The sequence below is a fragment of the Podarcis bocagei genome (assembly GCF_964188305.1).
Source record: "Podarcis bocagei genome assembly, chromosome: 4".
In the NCBI taxonomy this organism is placed as follows: domain Eukaryota; kingdom Metazoa; phylum Chordata; class Lepidosauria; order Squamata; family Lacertidae; genus Podarcis; species Podarcis bocagei.
Genome location: NC_138128.1, coordinates 48320625 through 48347256, shown reverse-complemented (window position 1 = coordinate 48347256; position 26632 = coordinate 48320625). Strand labels below are relative to the sequence as shown.

At 41.8% G+C, this 26632-nt stretch overlaps 1 protein-coding gene across 1 annotated transcript in view; it reads right to left on the bottom strand.

Moving 5' to 3' along the window:
* SORCS3 (sortilin related VPS10 domain containing receptor 3) overlaps window positions 1–26632 on the bottom strand; it is a 403927-nt gene that overhangs the window by 175489 nt on the left and 201806 nt on the right. Inside the window, exon 4 of the mRNA XM_081191998.1 lies at window positions 2104–2262. Coding sequence (XP_081048124.1) covers window positions 2104–2262 — 159 coding nt within the window. The remainder of the gene's footprint in view (window positions 1–2103; window positions 2263–26632) is intronic.

The window sequence follows — 26632 nt, the reverse complement described above, 5'->3', positions numbered from 1 at the left end:
TGAGCAATTAAATAGTCCCGAGATGGTATGTGTGATGTTGTTGAGGCCAGTAATGGTGTTGTCCGGATGTATGTGGCAGCAAAGTTGGCATCTGGGTATCTGAAGAAGTGTGCATGCACACGAAAGCTCATACCAAGAACTAACTTAGTTGGTCTTTAAGGTGCTACTGGAAGGAATTTTTTATTTTGACTATGGCAGACCAACACGGCTACCTATCTGTAACTGGAACAGTGTCTATGGGATAACATTATTTTCTTCAGACAGTATAGCCCTATTCATGCATTGCTCAGAATAGGCATGTAGAACAAGGAGCAGGGCTGCTTTTAGACCTTCCCCCAATGGTGAATTGCCCTCTGCCCTCATCCCTCAGAAACCACGTGTTGCCTATGGCCATGTGAACAGAAAGCCACACATAAGAGCCGTGCCAGATTAGTGATGTGGAGGAGGACCTGTTATGACAAGCTTCACCCAGTCTGTCCCCAGAGCCCCGCCCCTCAGAAAGGCCATCACTGGCCAATTCAATTTTTGGATTTCAGCAGGAAATCCTATCAACCAACTGAAACCAATGTCAGAGTCAGCCAACCACACAGAAAGGAACCCCCCCCCCCTCCACACACACCCCAGCTCTCCCAACAGCAATCGGCGCTGCCGCTGATAAGCTGTCTTTCAGCTCACCCAATCATGTGCAACATGTGGCTACTGGAAGCGGGGGAGAGATGTGATAGTAAGGCAGAACTAAAACTACAGTGCCACCTTTTCTTTTTCTTCTTAAATGTGAGTAATGCTTAAACAGGCCTTAGTTTCTGGGACCCTATTGACGTTTTCTTTAAAGATTGAGGCATAATAAGGGACTGCAGTTTTGTTACAATTTGCACTGACAGGATTAACAGTGCTACAACAAACAGGGATGGCAGCTGTGTTAAATGAGAATTAAAACACGGAAGAGTTCTACATAGCTCAAAATAAGACAAATAGCAGAGATGTACCTGACCCCTTTGCAATTTTGCTTTCAGCATACCATGACTCCATGAGTGCCTTGGACTACAGCCACAAAGAGTAGTTTAAATTCCTATGTTTAGAAATCATTTTTGCAAGCTTGGAAATGGGGAAGCCGATAGTGTGAGGCAAAAAAAAGAGGGCTGCAGGTGAAGACCCTGTGCAGGGACCTGGGAGCACCATTTAAAGTTCAGTGAATGCATAAAGGAATAACATCGGGATGGTATTATTTGGATTAAATAAGAATGGAAGCAGGAGAAGGAACAACAACAGCATCTCCCCAAGACCAGAACATGGGAAGTCACCCAAAAATGTTTAATTTGGAATGGAATAATTGGCTTTTTTAAATTGTATTATGATCTGGTATTGTATCAATGTGGCTTATATTGGATTATTATTAATGAAAAGTTAATAAAAATTATTATAAAAAAATAAAGTTCAGTGAATGCATGTTCATGCACGCAGAATAAGCTGGTCCATTTGGATGTGAACGTGTTAACCAAGTATCAGGCTTTGCCCCATTGCTGGATGCAATCCTCTTTCTCCTTTGTAGCAACCTGTTGAGTACCTGATACAGATGATCCACAAAAAGAAAAACTTTCTGTGCATGAATTGCCATCACTAGACAGTACGGATTCTCCAGATAGTATGTATACAATGAATGAGCAACAGCAGCCTAAAGTTCAGGCACTGCTTCATTCTTCCCTCTCAACTTCCAATGTGGCAAAAGGAAGTGATCAGAAGCTTTCACTCTCTGTTTTAAGTTTGTTGTTTGATCTGGGGAAACTCTAAACCATGATTTGATTGCCATGATCAAACCATAGGTTAGGTTTAATCCTGGCTTGTTTCAACAAACTGTATTTTAAACGGTAGTTGGAACCTGTGGCCCTCCAGATATTCCTGGACTACAACAGCTAACCATTGGTCATGCTAGCTGGGGCTGGTGAGGTGTTGCTGGACTCCAATTCACAATTTAAATGCTTCCTATCATACCAGAGAAGAGAGAGCACTTACGCCTAAGGCTTACAGCTTCTAGTGCATGTAGCACTAAACACTGGTGTAGCATTGCATCTGAAACGAGGCAAAGATATATCATGAGCAATGTACCTTTTGGTCAAGGCTGTATGCTAGAATCCAGTCCTCTTGCTTAGGATGGAACAGCAGGCTCTGGATGTAGAAGCTGAGCCGATATTTTTGATAGGTGGCGCCTTCGTCGTTACTGATGAGTATGCTACTTTCAATCTCAGGATCACTCAAGAGCATTATCTATATAAAAAGAAAGAAAAGACAATACAAGATAAAGGTGGGAATAGGCTTAACTACATATCTGATACTAACTTGAGATTATTATCATGTGATAAGAATTGCCCCTATATAGTTACATTACATCTAAGAATTGTTCCTACAGTGGTACCTTGGTTTACGAACTTAATCCATTCCGGAAGTCCATTCTTAAACCGCAACCATTCTTAAACCGAGGTGCGCTTTCCCTAATGAGGCCTCCCGCCACTGGTGCCCTCCCACCATTCGGATTCTTTTCTTAGAAGGAGGTAAAGTTCTCAAACCAGGACACTACTTCCAGTTTTGCGGAGTTTGTAAACCAAATCGTTCGTAAACAGGACTGAGGTACCACTGCATATTGGGACACAGGTGGCGCTATGGGTTAAACCAAAGAGCCTAGGACTTGCTGATCAGAGAGTTGGTGGTTCAAATCCCCGTGACAGGGTGAGCTCCCGTTGCTTGGTCCCTGCTCCTGCCAACCTAGCAGTTCGAAAGTATGCCAGTGCAAGTAAATAAATAGGTACCACTCTGGCGAGAAGGTAAACGGCGTTTCTGTGCGCTGCTCTGGTTCACCAGAAGTGGCTTAGTCATGCTGGCCACATGACCCAGAAGCTGTACACCAGCTCCCTCGGCCAATAAAGCGAGATGAGCGCCGCAACCCCAGAGTCGGCCACAACTGGACCTAATGGTCAGGAGTCCCTTTACCTTTACCTTTACCACTGTATATAGTTACATTGCCTAGTTTTAATGCAGCATTGAACTCTTGCTTGAATGAATGGTGGAGAGGGGTGGGTGGATGTATAGACCCTATGGCTTTTGCATGGGTAGAACTGTACAAAGGCAAGAGTCACATCCATTGCCCTGCCCACTTTTGTCTCTGGCTCTGCCCATCATCTGCATGTGGCCACCAGAAGGTTCTCTGTGAGGTAATGTGGCCCTCAGGCTGAAAGATGCACCCCACTCCTGGTTTAAACATTTTGCCCAGTGAATGATTTTCATATTCCACACTCAAATGTTGAACTCTGCATCTGAAGTGATAATAGTGTCAATATCAAATTTGACAACCGACTATATATAAGGCCTTATACTGTATACTAAAATGTTTTATTCCAAACTTAGTTCCTTTGGCAAGCCCTTTGTGGTAGCACAATTGACACTGACATCTCTTGGCTTGTACAAGGATATTCTTCACGACATGACCTCTCCTCATGCAAACCTGCATGGACCCTGAGATTGTCATCTGACAAACTACTCTGTGCACCAGCACCAAAGGAGCTCCATAGAGTAGTAGCTTCCATCCATGGACTGCTCTTCCCTGAAAGGCCCATGTAGCACCAACTCTGTCATCATTTTGATGCCAGACAAATAAACTTTTCTTTTCCTGGGCATTTGGGCAGCAGCAATGATCGGATGCTTTTACTCTGTTTATGCTCTGGGAAGTAATAAATTTCAGAAACTAAACAAACTAGCTTGTTCTTAGATCAGCTAATTATTTATACTGGTGATAGCAAAAAAGGGAAAGCATTCTACCTAGGAATTCACCACTTTCATTAGGCAGACACAGTGACAAGGGTCAAGGTGACCCCTTCAGCTAACTCTAAACGGTTGCAATGGTCTGTACAATATTCCACAGTCACCGATTTTTATCGCATGTGCCAAAATTCTGCAACAAGAAAAGCATTATTCTATGGCTGGTATAAATTTCACAGAAGGGAAAATTTACATAATGCCTTATTTTGCATGATCTATTCTGCAATATTTCCTATTTTGCATAATTTATTCCAGTTTTCATAGTCATGGTGAGGAGCAAGGAGCTATGTAGGTGACTAAGCTCCACCTCTTATCTTATTCAGCAACTCCTTGCTCACACGGTCTTTCAAGCGATAAGAACAACTATCCATTAAATTAGAATGATCAGCTTTCATGCATATATTTTCAGACACATTCCCCTTTTTTGTTTTTGATAGCTGAAATTTGCAGGAAGCTGAATTTTATTTCCCAGTGCCAGATTATGTACTTTTTGTGTTCAACTGGAATCGTAGCACACAAGCAGTTTTGTCTGTGGAGACCTGCTGTTGCTTCAGAGTGTAAGATCAGGCTAGCAGCATTTCAGCTTGGCACTAAAAATCAGCTTTGAGAATCTCAAAGCCTCACTTCAGCAAAAACTTAGCTCAATAGGAATTATCACCTCTATCATCTCTAGGGCCGCTGTGACAAAAGCTCAGTATACCATGGAAATAAGCCTTTATTTCTTTTTGCTTCCCAAAGGACTTCCATATTGCACAATAAAAGAGAAAAAGGTTGTCACCTCTAATCCCTATTTGGGGGGGAAACTAAATCACCTTTTCAGGATTCAAGAAAGCTTCTGTTTGGGACTAACTTTGTTTCCTGATCTATTTATTCATATCCAGAGGATAAGAAAGATATCTGTAGCTCACATTACTAACATTTGCTTACATCTGCAGACTAGATGAAAGAGAATGGAAGATTGCCACAAAGCAAAACATTTCAGAAGGATGCTACTTTTAAAACAAAGATTCTCTGGGGAAACAGATTTGCCACTCACTAAAGGTTATCAAGTGAAGAATGTTATAGATTAAAGATTTCCTCTTGTTCAAAGCTTGGATAAAGAGGTTAAGGGTCTTAATTATAGAGTACACCAGATGGGTATCCAAATTTCCCAATGATTCATTGTTGACTCACTTTTTGCTTCAATAGGCCTTCTTCCCAGGTAGGTGGGAATAGGATTGCAGCCTTACAGCACTGGTTGTGCTATTTGGGGACTTGCAGTCCCTATAGTTTAAATGTGTGTGGCATATCTCCCTTTGCAGCTGCTTTGTCAGGAAACTCTGCTTAAAGGAACTTGTGCCAGCTGTATCTCTAGGGGACTCCACACATTCAGATTAAAAGGTTGACTGGGAGAATGTGATGGCGCTCACTGTTTCTGCTCCCTACCTCCGTGTATTCAGCCAAAGACTTGCAAAAATACTTTAGGCAAACAAGTTGTATGGGACTAGGCTCTCTCTGTGCAGCTGAAGACTTTTCAGAAGACCAAGTCCCGGATCACATATGCCTAGCTTATGTACTTTAACTTCTGCAAACACTGGCTCTGCCCAGACAATCCACTGAACATGTGGAGGTTTGGAAAGGGCCAGAAGCATGATCATCTTCCTGAGCCTCCATAGTCAGTGAAGATGTGGGAAACATGTGAGCAAAGTTCTCATCTTTCCATAATATCCTGAGGGAAGATGTGCTTTCCCTGGATGTTTCCTGCAAACCAAGTTGTTTGCTGTAACTCTGAATGGGGGGCACGGAAGGGCTCTGTCTCCCCATATCCTTAATAATTGCAACTAGCAGCAACCACATAGGACTCATGTCTGAAGAGTAACCAAGAAAAAAGTTTTCTCTGGTAGCTCTGCAAAGTGAGCATATTCCTTGTACAATCTCCACTTTCCCAAGTGATCAGACTTTCCAGATACAGAGCACAGCTGAGTTTGGCTTCCTTTGCATGGAGAGATCACTGCAATCTCTCTTTTTTTTTTGGCATTAATATATGGGTTTATTGGCAAATATAGCTCACAGTGTTTGCAGAAGTTAAACATTCCTACAATCAATAAATCCACTGCCACAAATCAGATTCTCAGAGATACCCTCTAGTCTACCACAGCCCAGCTTTCTGCATTCTTGTCTCCAGCTGTAGTTCCATTCTCGCATCCCCAAACTGGCTCCTTATCTCTGTTTAAAAAATACCACTAATTACCCTTCATGTATAAATATCTAGCTTTCCCCCTTCCTTGAGTTGAAAAGGGAAATAAGGTTCTGATGAGCTTTACCTCCCACATCATCCTGTAACAACTAGTAACCCTCAAAAGAGTTACCAAGGAATTTGCATAATAAAAGGGTGTGATCTAGCCCATATTCTCACTTGCATAGCTTTCACTAATCTAGAACAAGTAAATGGGAGTAGGAAAGGGGAGGAATTTACTTCAGTTCAGATTTAAAGGCAAAACTCCCCAATTCACACTTTCAGGAACAATACACAAACTGAAATGCAGCCATCCATCAAAATTTGCACTTCTCTGAATTTTGCAATGCAGTTCTGCAGCCTGGTTATGTGTACAAAAATGCATATACTGAGGTAAAGCATGCATATATTCATGAAAATAACGTACAAAAATGCACTATATTCAGGAAAACTGCTTCACAAAACTTTATATATTAGGCACAGTTGCATACAGATTTGTGCATATTAGAAGAAATTAGTACCTGATGAATTTTCATACGGACTTCTAAAAAAAAAAAAGTGAACTGGTGCAGATATCTGGAGAAGTGAACTTAATACAGTGGTATCTGAAGGAGCGTCTCCACCCCCATCGTTCTACCCGGACACTGAGGTCCAGCACCGAGGGCCTTCTGGCGGTTCCCTCACTGCGAGAAGCCAAGTTACAGGGAACCAAGCAGAAGGCCTTCTCGGTAGTGGCGCCTTCCCTGTGGAACACCCTCCCACCAGATGTCAAAGAGAACAACAACTACCAGGCTTTTAGAAGGCATCTGAAGGCAGCCCTCTTTCGGGAAGCTTTTAATGTTTGATGTATTATAGTATTTTAATATTCTTTTGGAAGCCGCCCAGAGTGGCTGGGGAAGCCCAGCCAGATGGGCGGGGTATAAATAATAAATTATTATTATTATTATTACCTCTGGTTACAAACTTAATTCATTCCAGAGGTCCATTCTTAACCTGAAACCGTTCTTAACCTGAGGTACCACTTTAGCTAATGGGGCCTCCTGCTGCGGCCATGTCTCCGGTGCACGATTTCTGTTCTCATCCTGAGGTAAAGTTATTAACCCAAGGTACTACTTCTGGTTTAGCGGAGTCTGTAACCCAAAGTGTTTGTAACCCAAGGTGTTTGTAACCTGAGGTACCACTGTATTGGGGAAATGAGCAATGGAGAGAAATCAAAACTGAAAGATTTGCCCATCCCTATTGAGGAGTAGACAATATGGGACACTTCAGTTTGCTTTCTGAGCTATTCCCAATTAGCTGCTTTACACACACATACACAAAACAAGTGACCTCTACCACATTTCACTCACTGGTTCAGTTCCTGATTGAACTGATCAATGTCTTCAGCCTGATCCCAATATAATCTTCCTATAAGATTTGTGGAACAGCAATTCCTTGATTTCAGAATGCCCAGGGTTCATCACAGACTAGTCCACTCCAGAACCTACAACAGACTAGCAGAGAAAGGGGGGGTCCTGGAAGGAGGAACAGGGGTCTGCTTGTGGCTTCATTCAAGGAAGGAGCTATAAAATAGAAATCTAATCTATTAAGCTTGGCCTGAATATGTATAAGAGTCCCAGGCATCTGAGCACAACTAGGAGAATGAGCGTGAAGCGTAGCTGTATCCATTTTTTCTGGTAATCTGATCCCAGACATGACAGATGATGAGCAAAATCCCCAACATCTTTGGTTTACTGAAACCGATATCAGTTTGGCTTGGATTATACAAATCAGCAGGGAGCCTTTCCAGCTTTGGTTCACACAAGAAAATCAAAACGGTATCAGCTTCAGTAAAGCAAAGATGGAAAAGCTCATGGAAAGAAAAAGACTGTGCAGTGAGAGCCTATCTCCCTATTTAATAACATTTAACCCTTTCCACAGCAACCCCCTCCAAAATAATAATATGTGAACCAAAATAATCATCATAATAAAAAATAGATATATGTGGAAAATAACACTTTACATTTGTCAAAGGGCAAAACTACCTCTTCTTATTATGTGTCTTCAGCAAAGGATCCACCCCATTCGTGATTTAGATTAATCTCTTTTCATTAGCAGCCAATAAACAAACACCAGCTTCTCTGGCAATGCCCAGGACCGCCATTTATAATTGCCATAAGGAACACCAGAGAGTTGTCAAATATAATTTATAGCCTTTTAAGATCTAATCATTTTCTATAATATTAGATTAAATGGCAGCCCTTTATTAAAGAGGAAATTATAGTTCACCTTGCTACTTTCTGGAACATTTTGTTATATATTGTTTTTCTCTGTCCATTACAGATGGATATAAAGTACATTATTTCGGGGGGGAAGTGCTGCAAAATGAACTTGAAGGGAATAAGGTTTCCCTTTCCTTTCTGCATCCTGGCTGCAGAAATTGTTCTGTGAAGGATTTGCAAGGGCACAGTCTAGACTGCGATGCCAGATACCTGGATGCAATTCCAGTGGAGCAAGAAAATCCAGTCAAAACAGGAATCACCCATAGGTGATTCTTGCTAGAATCTTAAAACATTTACTTGCTTTAAGGCATAGTTTTGAAGTGCATGTTTCTAGAATTCATGGTTTTTATCGCTTTTCTTCTTCTTCTTTTGAATTTGAATTTGTGGGATATGTTAATTAACGTAAGAAGAGTCCTGCTGGATCAGGTGAAAGGTCACTCTAGTTCAGCATCCTCTTTTCATAGTTGCCAACCAGATTCCTATGGGAAGCCTGGAAGCAGCACCTGAGTGCAACAGCACTCTTTCCACTTGTGATTCCCAGCAACTGGCATTCTGATGCAAACTGCCTCCAACAAGATGTTTGCATTTGATGTAAAGTGAATTTCTCTTTTTTTTCCAAAAAAAATATTCATTTTATAACACAAATAAAAAACACAAACAGAAAAGACAAACAATACGAACAAATTCTTGTCATATCCTTATTTATCTAAACATTAAGGGGGCTTCCCCAAGTCCCACCTATCTGATTTTCATTTTATTTCATCTTTAGCAGTTTACATATATCATAATTTCTAACCATCTTTTTTTTTAATCACACTTAAAATAACTTCACATTTTATCACATACAAATAATACTATTTTAAACCCTACAGCCTATATCCACTTCCAAAGCTATTCTAAGGTTTAAATATTAACATATTTTTTCAAATATTTCTTAAACTTCTTCCAGTCTTCTTCCACTGTCTCTTCTCTCTGGTCTTGGAGTCTCCCGGTCAGTTCGGCAAGTTCCATAAAGTCCATTATCTTCATCTGCCATGATGCAAAGCGAATTTCTCACTTCATGCCCATTTTAATGTTCACTTCTTGAAAGAATCCAGATGATTTTCATGTTTGCTCAGGTGTACATTTCCACAATAAAAGAATAGACTGATTGTTCACTTATTATGGTATAGCCTGCCTATAAGTGGTCATGCTGGGTCCAAAATTAATGTATCTCTTTAAGTTTCCCTCCACTTTTGTGTGTGCATAAAAACCTCTCTGTGAGGTCCTCTCTCAGATACAATTTTCATAACTGAGAAGGCAAAACAAATAAGAAGACCTATCATGCTTATACCCTTTGACCAGATGCAACCCACAAGCCAAGTATTGTGACTGACAGGTGCTTGTTAATCCATACCCTCCATTATAGCATATTGACTAAGGCTGCTTCCAAACTGTCACTGTTTTGTGGGTGGGATTCAACCACACAAGGCAAGTTCAAGTTGTGCAGTTAAAGTAGATTTCATAGGATCGTAGAATTGCAGAGTTGGAAGGAATCCCCTGGGTCATCTACTCTGCAGGAATCCCAGCTTAGGAGTCCCTGACAGATGGGCACCCAACCTCTATTTAAACATATCCCATGAAGGGGAGCCAACCACCTTCCAAGACAGCCCTTCCCATCGTCAACCAACTCTTACTGTCAGAAAGTTCTTCATAATGTTTAGTCAGAAACTCCTTTCTTATCATTTGAATCCATTGCAAATTAATCAGGACAAATGCTTAAGAAACAGCTCATCTGGAATTGACTATAGAGACTGAACCCCTAGTTTGAATCTCACCCCTGTCATGACTGCATTTAGCAAGCCATGCCCTCTCTTTCTCCTCGCAGAGCCCCAGTTCAGCTCCTCTTTCCAGGAGACTTTGAGAACTGTGAAGGGAACAGGGGTATCCAAACAACTATCAGCACCTTTAACAAACTACACTTCCCAGAATTCTGTGGGGGCAGCCATGATTGTTTCAAGTGGTATCACAATGCTTTACATGCATAATGCAGATGGGGCTGCAGTCTTTGCTTCTTCTGTTATCTAGCTGTAGTTATTGAAACAACCTGTATTATATGGCAAGTCCATATTATTATCCCTGTATTACAGATGGGAGGCGAGTTTGCCATGAAACTGAATCAGATAGGGAGGCCCCATCCCTATCACAGTACAGCCAAAGGGCAATGAGTCTGACAGACCTGCCTGAAAACAGGCCACTTCCACCCACAGCCTACTGAAATTCAGCTGCACTTGCCCAGCCTCAGCAAATTACACACAGAGAGACTGTAAAATTATATCACCACTAGTCCCCTTCCCATTCTCAGTGTGGATTACAAACATAAATGCTTAAAAATCTTATTGGCCCACACAACAGCATCTCTTGACAAAAGAAAGGAAGGAATGAAGCCCTTTTGACTGTGAATGTAATGTTGTACCATAAAGGGACATTTCTATCAATATTACCATTCCTTGTGCCTTATTAATTTCCTCCCCCACAAAAAAAACACCAAACATAAATTTCAAGAGCAAATTACTTGAGTCCTCCTCTTTCAATGGGCGCCAAGAAGTTTTGTAGGTACAATATCTGTAACAATATCACTGCTGAGTTACATTAGCAAGAAGCATCTTACAAAATGAATAAAGAAGACAGGATAGAAATAAATGCCTTTTGTTCCCAGGAATAAATAGAGGACATTAAACTCTTGCTTGCAGGCAGCCAGTTTGTCAGCTTTTTGAATATATGCTCCCCAGGTTAGCCTGCCTCTGTTTAATTTTTGTAGGCAGAAAGCCGCAAAACCATCCTGATGCTGGAATAACCGCTGGGCTAAAGAACAGCGCTTCTGCTTGGCACAAACAACCGCCCATTGTCATTAACAGAACACAGATGCTGTGCCTGAAACATCTTTTTAAAAAAACAACCAGAAAAATAAAGCTGCACCTGAAGAAATGTCTGGAAAAAGCAGGCCTAATTGGGTTCTGTATGCAGCGCATATTCATGCTTTCCAAAGCAAGAGTGCTTAGCTGAAAAGACATGTCTTCAACCGCAGGAATTATCTTAAATTCAAACTCAAGATGGTTAAATGAAATTCTGTAGGCTAGAACAACCTTCAGACATTCTGAAAGTATGTTGGGAGGGGAACAGGGATGGTGCTTGCTAGTCCCAGCCCCGGACTCAATGTGTTGGTTAGCTCTGCAGAAGCAATCTGGTACCTGCAGTTTTCAGGCTCTGTGTATACATGGACACAACAGGCAGGATTTACCTAACATGTCCAGTCTGTGGAAGCCCTGTTGCCTTAGTTACCTAGTTACCTAGACATAAGTGAATCCCACCTCTAATCCTAGCTTTTTCGTGGCCATTCATAACTGTTGCCATTCTTTTCTCATGATTTCCAGCCTTTATGGCTGCTTCATTCTTCCAATCAGGAATCAAGTAATAGATTCTATTACAATGGAACCAGTGCTATTTTTTCTAGAAAAAGAGGTGCCAGAACTCAGCATGAACTTCTCCCTTGTTCTCTTAAAATGACTGAGAGGTACAGTGAGCTCTGACTGAAAAAAAGCTCTGGTTGGACCACAGTGTGTGTGTGTGTGTGTGTGTGTGTGTGTGTGTGTGTGTGTAAATGTTTCAGATTTAGCCATGTACTGTGCCACAAAGGCAAATTAAAGCCTTTAGAGTGGCAGAAATTGTCCTCTCCTGGTCACATGGTTGGTCATAGCCAATCAGGGATCAGCCTTTTGCAATGGTCTCCAGAAAGTTGCCAAGAGTGGGACTCTATCTCATCCCAATTCCAATTCAACACTATAATTGAGTTTATATTATATGCTTTAAAACTTCCCATGCCTAACTTGTTCCCTTTCAAATTCTGCCTAGAGGGTCATTGTGATTCATGACATTCCTTTCTGCAAATTGTTCTAATCTGAGATCTCAGGTAAATATTCCAATGACCAAGAGGGATTACAAAACTGCCAACTTCTGAGTGGCCTCAATCCTTTATCAGAAAAATCTGTGGGGTTTTTCTACCCCAAAGGGCCAGCCGGCTTGGACCTGCTCTTCCAACTTCTTGTAACATGACTGATTATTACTTGGAAATTAACATTAATAACAGATTTAATTAGCAGATATAGCTCCAGATTATCATCTTTCTGGAACATAATGATGCAGTCTTACAGGATGAAGTGCACTCTTCTCACTTTATATGGGTTTATGAAGCATGTGTTATAAAAGTACCTCAGCCATACGGCTTTTATACCTTGGCAAGCATTACAAGGCAATCCCATAAAATCCATGCAAATCTTAAAGTGTTAAAGGTGACTTTCACTACAGTAATGAAAGAACAAGACAGACGCCCAACGGAAATTAAATAGCACCCTATCCTTTACTTAGTAGTTTGTAAAACAAAGTACAAGCTCAATATTTCATTGCCTTGCACAGGTTTCTAAAACCAACCTTCTTGATCAAAAATGGAGGAGTGAAAATTTGCAACACTGAAATAAAGCATCACCTTTCAGCTTCTATGCTAAAGAGTATGCCCCAAGGCTATAAGCTAGGAACAAGGTAGAGTTCATTCCTTGACAGTTCTGTGCTTTCTGCCATCCTCCAAACTCCACCCGCCCCCAAACTTCTCATCTCTCTCATGTAGTTGGCAATAAATCCCTTTGGGGATGCAAACACTCAGCTGTACAATGAAAAATGTGGAAAACATAACCCCCCATCAGCTCTAACAGTTAGTTCAAAGACACCATTACTGCAAGATGCTTGTGTAACTCTCCAGAATGGAACATTGTGCTGCTTTTGTTCTCAATATGTGTGCCAGATACAAAGGCTGGTACTATTTTCAAACTCTAATGACCAGAGTTTGGGAAGCAAAAGTTTACAGTATGAAAGCTGATGTTGAACACAACTTGCATGGGCCTCTACTGTACTCAGATATATTATGATGTGAACCACTACCAAGTGAGGTCAAAGCTCAGAGCAACACATGCCATGCTGCCTTTGAATCTAGAAGACCACAAAGCCATCATGATCAGTTGCCACCTATAGCTTTATACTCTATAAATTTGTCTAATCCCCTTTGAAAACAAAGTAGGTACAGTTGTCATCACCCCACCTTGTAGTAGCAACTTCCAGAGTTTAATTGTGCACTGGGTGCATAAATACTTCCCTTCATTTCTGCTGTATCTCTGCCTAGTCAGCTTCACTGAAAGGCTCTAGATTTTGTTACAGAAAACCTCCATCTATTTTCTCCCCACCATAAATAAGTATAGAGATTGGGGGTGGGGGGAAGATACCACACAGAGATTGTCACAATTGCTTATTTTACATGTTGAACATGTAAAGGGGGAAAGTAGTGGCATATTTAGCCTTAAAAGGCCAAGAAGGCTAAGGAAATGTACAATGCACCATTTTATTCACATAAGTAATTTAATAGCGCTATTAGTACAAGTGAAGTTATTTTGCTGTGTTGGCAATTGTTGGACCAGGAACTCAATCTACAAAAGTACTATTATGGAACCAGAATTCCCAAAGTGTTTCTCTGCTGGGACTCCTAGAATACACAGGAGGAAACCCACCATCGTTATAATACTGTAACTATTTCTGCTTACAAAACAGAGTTATTTTAACAAGCAAAATTGCTTTTGAGGTCTGTGGGGAACAACAGAAATGTACTTTGCTTTGAACTCAAATATTCTAGGTACAAGTGGTAAATACTGCCTGTTTCCCAATCTCTGCAGTTTTGGCAGAAGGGTTACTGAGAAAGTTGTGAATATGTAGCACATGCTGGCTGGGGATGATGGGAGTTGTAGTCCCAACATCTGGAGGACACCAAGCTGGCTACACAGTGATGGGTGTAGAATTAGCTGGACTTCCAGATGAGGGTGAAAAATAGGAATGCTGGAGGTGCGCGCTCTCTCTCGCTCTCTCATAACAACAACAGTTCCAGTACAGACTGGCGTGATCGGCACATCCTTAACAACTGCATGGATCAGAACTCAGTTATTCAATGGCTTTTACATTTCCCAAATATTCTGAGCCAGTTTGCAGCTCAAAATTAATTTTATTTAAATAATAATAGCAACAACAATAGTAATAAGTCCATAGACCTAGAGAAACATAGTGACATCGTATAGGAAAACATGGGGCTATATTGTGGCTTTACGGGGGGCCCTAATTGACTTGGAGAGTTATTGTCATCACATGGACTCAGAGGTGAAGAGACCTGCCAATCACCCCAATTCACTTTGAACTGTGGCAGGAAATAATTCAACAGCTGGTGCTGGAAGGATGTAGCATGATTCCAAGGGTGAGTACTCACAGACACACTTGCAGCCGTATTCTGAACCAACTGAAGTTGTTACAGACTCTTCAAAGTTATCCCCATGTAGAATGCATTGCAATAATCCAGCCTATATGGAGGGGAAAGGGATTGCACTTTCTGCCCTGCTCCTGATCTCTATGTATTCCAAGCCAACAAAAGGACATGTGTGATGGGGTCTGCCAACTGTCTGCCAACTGGTACCCTGGTGCTTGCAGTGCCTGGCAGACGCCAAAAGAAAGGTCTTGGCAAGACATGACAAAGCATGACTCTTGAGTAGGCTTCAGTTTGGTGTCCAGGTGGCCAAATCCAGTCTAATTCCAGTCTCTGTCACTTCCTTATGCTTTCAATCATAAGTCCTTTCTTTTTTTTATTTTAGAGATACACATAAAACTTTGCATTTAATGTGTGTTTACATTCAGATTTCTAAAGTAATACAGTCAGTTCCAGTTGCATACAAGGTTTTTCCCATGCACATATACCATCCTGAGATCTTGGCCAAGCTTCCACAATTACCGTAGGAACTGGTGTGTGTGTGTGTGGAGGCAAAGATTTATAGAGGCAAATTAATCAATTTGACATCCAAACAAAAGATTATTTAATGAAGTGAAATAAACTTTGGAGTAAATAGTTAGCTCCAGTCAACATAACTATAGCATTCTCAGCAAAAAACAAAGAAACCTGAAACCCATTTGGTACAATGCATCCCTTTAACACTCTTAAAAAACCAGCCATTACAAGCTTCTAAATAAAGACACTGCATCACACTATACACTGTACAATTCTATTATGAGACCTAAAATGAATAAATTGTCACAGTCATGTAAGATAAGGAAGCTGTAATAGAGAAGCGTTCAAAAGTTCTGCAGGATCTTGCAATTTGGGCAAGCCTTTCTTGAGTTACACAGTTATGAGGCATGAGTAATAGGCTGTTCCAGAGCAAAGGCGTAGGAAGGTCAGGTGGTACCCGGTACGGAAAATTTCTTGTCACCCCGCCCCCCACATTGATATTTTTTTTCCCCTGCAAAAGATGAAGGCAAGGCAAGGCCTAATCTACTCAACCTAGTCTCATTTTATTTACATAGGCTGACTTTCCAGGACCCGGGAAGCCCAGCGGAGGGTAGGGCAGTAGGGCGGTTCATTAAAACTTTTTTTTTGAAAATGCCTGCTCCAAAGGTCTTATCTTACTAAACTAGGGATTATACAGCTATAGCTGAAATTCAGTACGTAGCGTGGGTTGTCAGCACCCGGGGCAAGGCAAGTAATTTGCGCCCCCTAACCCGTGGATTTGCGCCCCCTAACCCGTGGATTTGCGCCCCCTAACCCCCAGATGTTGCGCCCGGTGTGGCCGCCCCCCCCCGCACCCCCCACGCTACACCACTGCTGAAATTTCATACATATCAGTTAATATATTGACCCTGCTCTACTGAGTTGAAATTTCAGCCCACGACATAGGAAACTGTATCCTAAAGCTAGGATTTGGACCTCATCGGCATGCATATTATTACCACTCTGTTCCCGATTTCTTTGTTTTTAAATCCTTCCCAGCTCTCTCTTCTTGCCATGTCCTGAGGAAGAGCACAAAAGCTGCAGTGCAACTGTGAGCAAAGCATTTGTGCATAAAACATTCAGTGCCTGATTATGAAGTAAGCAAGTCAAAATGGCTGAGTAATAGAAACTGTGTGTGTGTGTGTGTGTGTGTGTGTGTAGCAAATCTTTCCAAGAACCTCATTGCTCTGAGCAGAGAGAACTGAATTTCTATAAGTTTCATGCATCTAATTTGCACAAAGCTTATTTTACACACAGAATTTTTTTTTCTATATTCTGTCATCACAAAATGTACCAGAAAAATGGGTGGTGTTTTAATCGCTTCTGTGCTTTGAAGGAGAAAAGATCTGCAAAAAGGTTGTGTGTTCTCCCTTGCCATACTGGGACCCCATTCCAAGGAGGCTCATCTTATCATCTCCTCCTCAAGGTTAAGAGGAACATGTTGCTGCAAACATATAACAGAGTTTGCCCACTAAGCACACCAAATATGAAAAGCTTCAATGGAAGGAAAGAAAGAATGAACACTGAAAGAAAATGGTTGTGCCCAACACCATCACTGCATTAGGACTTCCACTCATACAATGGGACTTCATTTTCCTCCCCTCATCCTGCAGCTGGACCCAATGAATTCTGAACAATTTGGGGACCCTCCAGGCAAATTTGCCAGGGAGCAAGGAGGGGGTGAAGTCCCATTGTGTAAGTGGATGTCCACTTGTGTAATATTGCATTCTGCCCAGTAATTATCCATACGTCCCATAAATACCAGATGAAAATATATCTTAATCTTCAGCATCGGCCAACACTATCCCTTCAAGGTCATCGTTGTCTTTTACTATTTAGTCTGATAAAAAAACTTACAGAAAACTCAAAAGCTGGCACACTATTTTTTGATATTTTAGTTAGTTTCATAAAGGTATTGCTCTAATGTGGATTTTAGATTTTTCACCCCTTTGCTAGACTTTAAAAAACCATAAAATGCTACTAATTGACAGCAGGCAGACATGCAAACCATTAAAAATAAAAACAAAACCACCCACAATTTCCCAATAACCACATCTCCCTCTTTGTCAGGTCAAATGTGCTGTTCTTGGATGGCTTCCATTTCCACTGGCACCTGAAATTTAACAAGCAAATGCTTCTTATGCTTGTGGTGTCTTCTAATTAAAAGTGAAAAGTACACATGTCAAGTGCCAAAGATACAAGGGGAGGCAACAAGACACAGCAAGACAGCTTGCTTAACGGCAATGCTACATGGGGAATGTTTCAGGTTTAAGGAATATTTAGCTTAACTACTTTTCCTACACTTGTTTTCATTCAGCATCTCTACCACCTTCATGAATCCGCAGGTGAAACACGATATATACTACACAACCCACGCAGAAATTCAAATACCAATTTTGGAACCACTATTTGCATCACAGAATGTGAAGACTTCTTCCTCTTATCTGTGGCTCACATAAGGCTCCCAAGTATTGGTCCTAACTATGGCTTTAAAACTCAATTGACACATCACTAGACCCAGAATTTATTTATTTTTGAAGAACATCTAGTATAAATGGGTTGTATCCAGCTAAAACACGAGTGGGGAATGTTTTTCAGCCTGAAGGACATATTCTACCATGGGCAACCATCCAGGGGTCACATGACAGTGATGGGGGAGGGAAGAATCCTATTTATAAGACGCACAGAAAAGTGGGCATGATTCTTACCTTTGTACAGCAGGCTATATTCTAGTCACAAACATGACAGAGCTGTTCCAAACAAAACAAAACACAAACATACTTCCCAGGCAAGAGAAAGGCGCTGTTGTATCAGAAGGACACATTCCAACAAAGCCAAAACTCTAGAGAAGGGCACAGAGAATGGCCAGGGAGGGATGTGGCCAGAGGAGGAGGTGTGGCTTGTGGAGAGACCTGGAGGCCAGATAGAGAGGTCTGGACTGGTGCCTCCTGTTTGTGGAACGCTGTCCTATTCTCTATTTAGTTTTAGGTGCCAGGCAAAGACTTTTCTCTTTACCCAGGACTTTGGGCCTTAATTTGAAGGGTTCCAGGCATTTGAGGTCACTTTTAGTGGAGCAAGATTTGTAAGACCTAACTTTTATCTGTGTAGATGTTTTAAAGCTTTTATCAATTGTGTTTGCTTTATTTGGGTTTAATGTAAGGTCACTTTTATGAGGAAAGAAACTAACTGATGGTGATGATGATTTGTGAGGGAGGGAGGAACCTATTTCTCTTTCCAGGAGCTGGTTGTGCAGCTAAGTGGCAGCTATTATCCTTAGCTCTATCTTTGCTATACAGTAAGCTCACAACTTGCACAATGCTTACATTCCAGGGATCATAGGTAAAGGTAAAGGTACCCCTGCCCGTACGGGCCAGTCGTGTCCGACTCTAGGGTTACGTGCTCATTTCGCTCTATAGCCGTGAGCCAGTGCTGTCCGAAGACACTTCCGGATCACGTGGAGAGCGTGACAAAGCTACAGCTGGCGAGCCAACACCAGCGCAGCACACGGAAATGCCATTTACCTTCCCGCTATAATGTGGTACCTATTTATCTACTTGCACTTAAGAGTGCTTTCGAACTGCTAGGTGGGCAGGAGCTGGGACCGAACGACGGGAGCTCACCCCACCGTGGGGATTCGAACCGCCGACCATACGATCAGCAAGTCCTAGGCACTGAGGTTTTACCCACAGCGCCACCCGCGTCCCCCAGGGATCATGCCTAAAGCCAAAATTGCATTTAGGCAAAACCCATTGGGTTCAATGGCAGGTGGAATTTCCAAAGGCATTTTCCCCAGATTTGTACACATATCCTTTAGTGCATCTATTTATTTGCAATGCATATCAATCATAAACAGTGATACATAGACTTCTCTATATATTTAAAACAATATCATACCATTTTAAACAGCCGTGTCGCCTCCCCGCCCCCTGGTAAGGGTGCTGAGGGTTGTTAGGCGGTCCCTATTCCCCATAGAAAGCTACAGTTCCCAGAATGGTTTGACAATCAGTCCCCCTTTCCCCTTTGGGAATTGTAACACTGGGAGAGGGGAGAGTTATGGATCTCCCTACAATTGCAAAAACCCGTAACAAACTACCCTTTCCGGGATTCTTTGGGGGAAGCCATGCCTGTTTAAAGTTGTCTGTGATGGCTTTAGATGTGCAGATGGTCCCCCTGTGCGAGTTTCACTGCAATCCCAAATATATTCTCTCTCAGTCTCACTTGCCTATTGGCAATCTGGGAACAATACTATTGACTTGCCTTACAGATTTCATGTAAGGATGCTGAGATAATATATACAAAGTGCTCTGAGCATTAACAAAAAGCACGATAGAAATAGTAGTGTGAATTAACTGCAGATTTAAAAAGGAGGTTTTAACTCAATTTTAATCAGAATGTACCCCATGAGACTATGCTTAGCACAGCCAGCACTGCCATTAGGCAGAGAGTGGTTCTGCAGGTCATGAAAGGACAGAAAATTCTTACTTATTTAATTTACCATTCCTGCATATTTACTCCAAATGTATCTGTGGGGTTTTTTTTCCACCTAGGTACTAAAATAACTTGGCCAATTTGAGGCATTATGTGGCCAGACAGCAAAATATATTGGGCCAGCCTGAATGAATGGCATTCCATAATGTACATAGACTTGTATCTGAAGAAGTGTGCATGCACATGAAAGCTCATACAAATAACAAATTTAGTTGGTCTCTAAGGTGCTACTGGAAGGAATTTTTTTTTTATATTGATACATCTATTGATTCATTTCAACATCATTCCAATTTAATTTTCCCAAATATAAATTACCTGATAGTTGCGGGGGGGGGGGGGCACTTTTATTCTTTTATTAACCTCAAAATAACAGAATGTCTGAGAATTGTCTAAAAGCAATGGGTGGGATTCAACAAAGTTCCTGCATGTACAGGATGAGGTCTTCTCATGGGACTTTTCTCCTTAAATCTGGCCAGGAAAGTTGGGGAAAACCCATAATAGGTTTAGGGATAGGAGGGGGAGGAGAGTGGGGAAGTCTTGTTGCATGATCCAGTTCACCCTCTCCCACACACATACACCACATTATTATGCTGAATTCCACACATTGTATTAATGTGACCAGCAGTTTTTCATTTCCTCCTGAATGAAAAACTGCTGATCACCTAATGGTTATATAAATAAGAAATCCCCAAACACCAGAGACACATGCTTGACGCTTCTTTATTCCAAGAACTCACATAGAACTGAAACTGAAGCTACACTGCAGACACACCGACCTCACCCTTTCTTCCCTATGCCACTGAGATCCTTTGCATGTCTTTTACTACAAACCCCAGTGTGCAATTCCCTTACCACAATACCACACCAATATATTGCTTAGATGACTCCCAATTCTTCTGTTCTAAGACGCTGGATGCTTCAGAATGATTGAACTCAGTGGAGGAGCTTCATGCTCCGGCACCGGGGGCGGAGAGCAGGCGGGGGCAGGGCTGGTGCGTGTCCCGGGGGTGGGGCGCGCCACCCAAAGGGGCAAGGCGCACATCTTGGGGGCGCACGCATCCTGGGGGCAGGGCTTGCTGCCTGCGGGGGCAGGGTACCCAGCATGGGCAGGGGGACAGCCTAAATGGAACCCCACTGGGATCGCGCTGCCGGGGGCAGTGCGCTCCCCCCCGCCCCCTCTTCCTCTGCCAGTGATCAAACTTCTATTATTTATAACTAAACATGAAGGGCGGGAAATTCTTTTTCTATATTTTTTAAAAACCCAGAAAATATCCAGCTGTTTCACGTTTACATTGCATAAAAGAGGAGTACGGATTAATGCTGTGTTACAGCCTTTGCCAACCTGGTACCCTCCCAATGTTTTGGACCGCAACATCCATCAGTCCCTGCCAAAATGTCTGTAAAGGCTTAAGCTCTGTGAGTTCTACCTGAAAATGTTTGGAGGGTGTTGGATTGTCAAAGGCTTAAAACGAGGTGGCATAACTTTGAATACTGTGTGAACGTTTGAAAGCTGTCTACAGGATCTGCTCAGTCTCAAAAAATGCAAAGGAAGGAAGCATTTAGAAGAAGGGATGTCTTGTTCCTGATGGCATCATACTTAGGGGCAGCGGGAGGGGGGAGATTTGCTCCCTGGTATATTAATTCCAGCCTCCAAAGGTCTCCAGGGCAACTCTGGTAATACCGCCAAAGAACTGACTGCCTCCCTCCCTCCTTCTCTTGCTGAGCTGTTCTCCACCCATTCTATTATTTTCTTCCTCCTCTTTTTTTAAAAAAAATCAGAACATGCTGACTCGTTATTATTGATTGATTATTCTGCTGACTGCAAAGCACCATTCCCTTCCTTGTTAATGCAAAACTACCTCATTTTTCATACTTCATAAATTAATATATTACTCTTGCCGAAACAGTAGAGGAGAAAGTTATGTTTCTGGGAAAGGGTATGGAGTCGTCGTCCCCCCCCCAAAAAAAACCCCCTTACTGGTCACAGATGTCTCTTTCTACTGTGGACCAGGCAACAGAGTCCAGGTGACATTTTCAAAGTCAGATTTATAAACCTCCAGGATTCACTGTGGATGACTCTGTGCACTACATGATATCTACCTGCTTATGTGCTTTACTGCCCACATGGAGCTTCTAATTAGCAGATTTCCCAATTCATTTCTGTACACCCAGCCTCTTGGGTGCATAGAGCACTGCCTTTATTCCACTGAATAAGGAATCCTTCTAAGGCATGCAACCTGCATAGAAGCATTATTGAACCATAGAACTACAAAGGAATCATAGAATCATAGAGTTGGAAGAGACCACAAGGGCCATCGAGTCCAACCCCCTGCCAAGCAGGAAACAAGCAGGAACTTAGGAATCTGCCTTGTATAAGCCCACGCAGGCCACACTTAAGGTCTTCAAGGGCCACAGGTTGCCCATATGTGTGCTAAAGGTTCAGATTTATTTAGATGAGCCTCATGCATGAAATTGATCCACAATATTACCCAATAGTGCACTGGAATTAAGGAGACATAGATATGTATTATCTTAGAGAAGCCACGGACCATGAATTAGATACGTGCTCAGATCACTAATGAACATGCCGGAGAATGTATAACGCAAAGATTTTACAGCAATAATAGCTTGCAACATAATGCTGTTGTATTTTTTATTAATTATTTACTATTAATTCACATCTTGCATCCAAGTGCTTTAGTAATGTTAACAAATTTAATCTCTGAGGCTTCATTTTAAAAAATGATTCAAGCATTCATTAAAAATAACATGATACTAAAAGCAAATGAAGAATACTAATACGGATTCTTATTTTAAGAAGTTTAATAATTTACTAGCTCTGGGGTGCATGACATTGTCAATGCAAGGATCTCAGAAGAATACTTTCAGAGGCTAGTAACTAGCAACACTCATGTACAATGGAACAATGTCCAGCTGGGATGCTAGCATGAAGACTGCACTCAGAGAAGACAAGTAATAAGAGAACAGAACGTGGGAATTCAGTATTTTCAGTATCACCAGTAGTGTTATTCATGTGTTCAAAATCAGTCCCATTTCAACATTATGAACTTCAATTTATGCTACACATATCCATGGAACACATTATTTTTAGAAGAAGAAGAAGAGACAAAAGTGAAATTATCAGTATCCCATGACTCTCTATCTTGCTACATATTTTCCATTAAAAAATGGAGTCTGTGTCATGGCACTGAGAATCAACTTGAACAAGGATTAAGAGAAAGCAATGTTTAATCAGGAAGTTGGCATGTTTATTTAATTCCAAGGGCAGTGGTGGGTGCCTATGAAAAGGGGCAGACTATGGACCTCATGCAGAAGATTATTTGAACTATTGGATCCAACCTAGAGTTCCTGTTATTCCAGGTGATAAGAAAGCTGGTTGATGGGGGATGGATGAATATTCCATTGGGGCTGGTTAGCCCTAACTTGTTCATTGCAGCCCCAGTGTTGAGAAGCCAACATGAATGCTACCAAAGAGGAAGTAATCCCTAGAATCTATCACAAGCACCCCCGCATCACAAACACTATGCAGTAAGTTTGCAGGCATAGGCAAACTCGGCCCTCCGGATGTTTTGGGACTACAATTCTCATCATCCCTGACCACTGGTCCTGTTAGCTAGGGATGATGGGAGTTGTAGTCCCAAAACATCTGGAGGGCCGAGTTTGCCTATGCCTGGTTTAGGGCCTCAGGTACAGCTATTGAAAGGTAGCTTCTTCTTTTTTACACAGGCTTTTTGTCATTTAAACAGCCAAAAAAAGGGAAAAGACATCACCAACGAAAGAGGTAAAAAATGGACACAGATTCGAGAGGGGGGAGGGAGAAAGAATGCTAATTTATATTTAGAAACAATTCCTGTAATTTCAACAAAAAGACAGTATATTTCAGGGACACAGCCCCTACGGGCTGGGCTCCCCCACAATGTCCCAAAAGCACAGGGTTGAAGTGCAGAGCTGAGTGTGGCATGCCTCCAGCACCTGGCTCCTCCTCCTGCTGCCATGGAGGGGAAGGAGGGTTGAAGCAGACTCCTGTCGGTGGTGGCACCAAGAAGAGGTGAAGAAGGAGCCACTGGCCATTGAGCGATTCAACCACTGCACTTGGTTCCGCCCCCAGCTCCTCCTGGTGCCCTGATGTCAGGCACATGACGACAGGACATCGCAACATCGTGTGCGCAATGTTGTTCCCCGAATGTTGTTGCCCTTGCAAGCCGCCGCCTCTGCTATATTTTATCATAGTGGGGAAGACTGTGACCAGGTGACCTATATGCCTGCTGTGTCTAGGATCCATTGCTACTGGCCAATATCAAGATCTCTGTTCTATCTTCTCGTGGTTATTTATCTTGAAACTGGACTTCTTCAAAAATAAGACCGTCCTCTACAAAGCAAGGCATATGGTCAGCCTTGCAATCCCTGATTACTAGCTGTCTTGGGAGCTGCAACTCCCTCTGCATAGTGTGAAGGCCTTAGTTAGAGCAACATGAGGCTCCTCTGCTTACATGTCTGGGCTTTATTTTGCCATAATAGTAACAGCCATTTTTCCTTCCAAATTCCCTCATAAAACTAATCTAAGTACATTGTATTAAAAACTAGAAAGCTACTTTATGATTTTTTTACATAGATTTTATTGATACATTAGAACAACAACAAAACAGAAAAACAAAACAAAAACAATATACAGCAATAAAAAGAAATCAAAAATTAGATAATGACAATAAAAGTAACAACCAACGAAACTTAAACATTGACACCACATAAATATAAATAACAAAGTTTTGACTTCCTAGTTTATGATTTTTGAATTTGTTCATATTCAACTAGCAACTTGATCTTGGCATATAAATGCACGCATAATAGGAAGAAAAATATTAAGGGCAGAAGACTGTTTTAAAAGACAAATGGGGAGAAGTAACTTAGCAATGGGGTTTGATGCCAGATATATTTAAAGAACTGCAAATTCTCAATAAGAGCAAACACCTATCATAGTAGCAACTTCTTTAAAATGTGGTAAAACTAATAAGGTTTTTCAGTTACTACTAACTGACTGTATGTGACCCTCACCTTTTCAGTGTTTCTAAACTCGGATTACCAGAAACTAGATATACAATGCAGCAAAATTTATGTGTGTCTGTTTTTTAAGTGAGATGTTTCTTGTATAGCCCTATAAAGCTAAATATTATGGCTGTACCAAATGTTTACAGGTAAATGTTTCAGGCATGAAAATTGAGCTTTAATGGATACCAAATTGCCCCTGAACCCTCCCCCTTCATCACCTCTTTCATTGCTATTAAGCTGCTGTTTACTGCCAGCCAGATTAAACATTAAACGCTGTTGGAGAAGCTTTTTAAAAAACAAACAAACATTAACCCTGCCAATCAAGGATTGTATAGCAAAATGATTTCACAATGCCATGCAACACAACATAGTCAATCAGAAGATTGAAGCTAAAGCTTTCCAATCATGAAAATGGTGTCTGCCAAAGACAAGGATCTCAGGAGATATCCAGGTAGGGTTTAGTGGAACAGCAAATGGGATTTCTCTCAACTTCGCTGCTCCCCGTTTCTTTCTATGGCCTGCTGGCATTGCCCTGTAACACACAGGCACTAATTATGCCCACACAACATGTTTCTCCTTCCTTCAGTTAAAATCTACACATTTGACCAGGAGAATTCAAACCCTGGAAAATGCATACAAATGGGCATACTACACATCACTGACTTCAATCACATATACAGTGGTACCTCAGAAGTCGAATGGAATCCGTTCCGGAAGTTCGTTCGACTTCCAAAACATTTGGAAACCAAGTCACAGCTTCCAATTGGCTGCAGCAGAAGCCGCATCAGACGTTCGCAAACCGGAACAGTCACTTCTGGGTTTGCGGCGTTTGAGAGGCAAAATGTTCAACTTGCAAGGCGTTTGGGATCCAAGGTATGACTGTACTGAGTTTTGTTCATAGACACTGTTTTGAGCATTTCTGTCTAACTCCTCCAATGGAGAGAGTACAAGTTCTCAATATCGTTCACTGTGATGGCAGAGCACCTAGGAATCCCTTTCCAACAGCATCTATGAAACCTTTCCCAGCAGAAGCAGGACGATATGGTTAAATAACACCTGCCCCCGCTGCCCACAGAGCACAGTACATCTTTCCAAAGTAGCAGACAGGATTGAGGAGGCTTCAATTCAATTCAAAGCTCAGGTAATATAGCTGTCCATTAGTGTGAGCTGAACAGTTAACCGTTTCACAGTAAATGTATTTTGCTGAGCCTAAGGAAAAGATTGGAAATAAAATGCAGGAGAAAAACAGTTCTATTATTCCTTCCCTTTGGCTCTAATTCAGCCTGTGCTAGAGTGATGGTTTGCTCCCTTTATTATAAATACGCTCTCTTCCACATCAGAATAATGCATCTCAGTCTGGAGCACATGCCATTCAAAAGAGTGTCAGTGTGATAAGGATGAAAAGGGCCCAGAGAAACCTTCCATCTGCTAAATGGATTGAGGACTCCCCAGAACTCAGGTTCCCTCCCCGCCACTTGTTTGGGATGCAATACCAAGACACTAAACATATTATAAATGACAAATGGACATGCCACTGGTGGGCAGCAGTTCGTCTCCCTTGGCACAAGTGAGTGCCAAGTGCGCTCAGAAAACTGCAGCCTCATCACACTATTGCCCAGCTGGAACAATCACACAAAACAAAACAAAAATTTCCAGCAGTATTTTAGCTGTGACACAGCAGAAGATTTTAAAAATGACAAAGAGTAACATTGGATACAACCCTCAGACTCAAGAAGACCAGTGCTTCCTGGAGGTACTCAAGGGTACGCAGCACCGGCACAGTTTTCCCTAGAAGAAAAGCACTGAAGAAGTTGTGTTTGCACAGTTCTCATGGCTGATATCCATACTGATGCTCCTAGCTCTATGCTGTAGCAAACAATCAGAAGCATACCTTTAAGAGACCAGAGACCC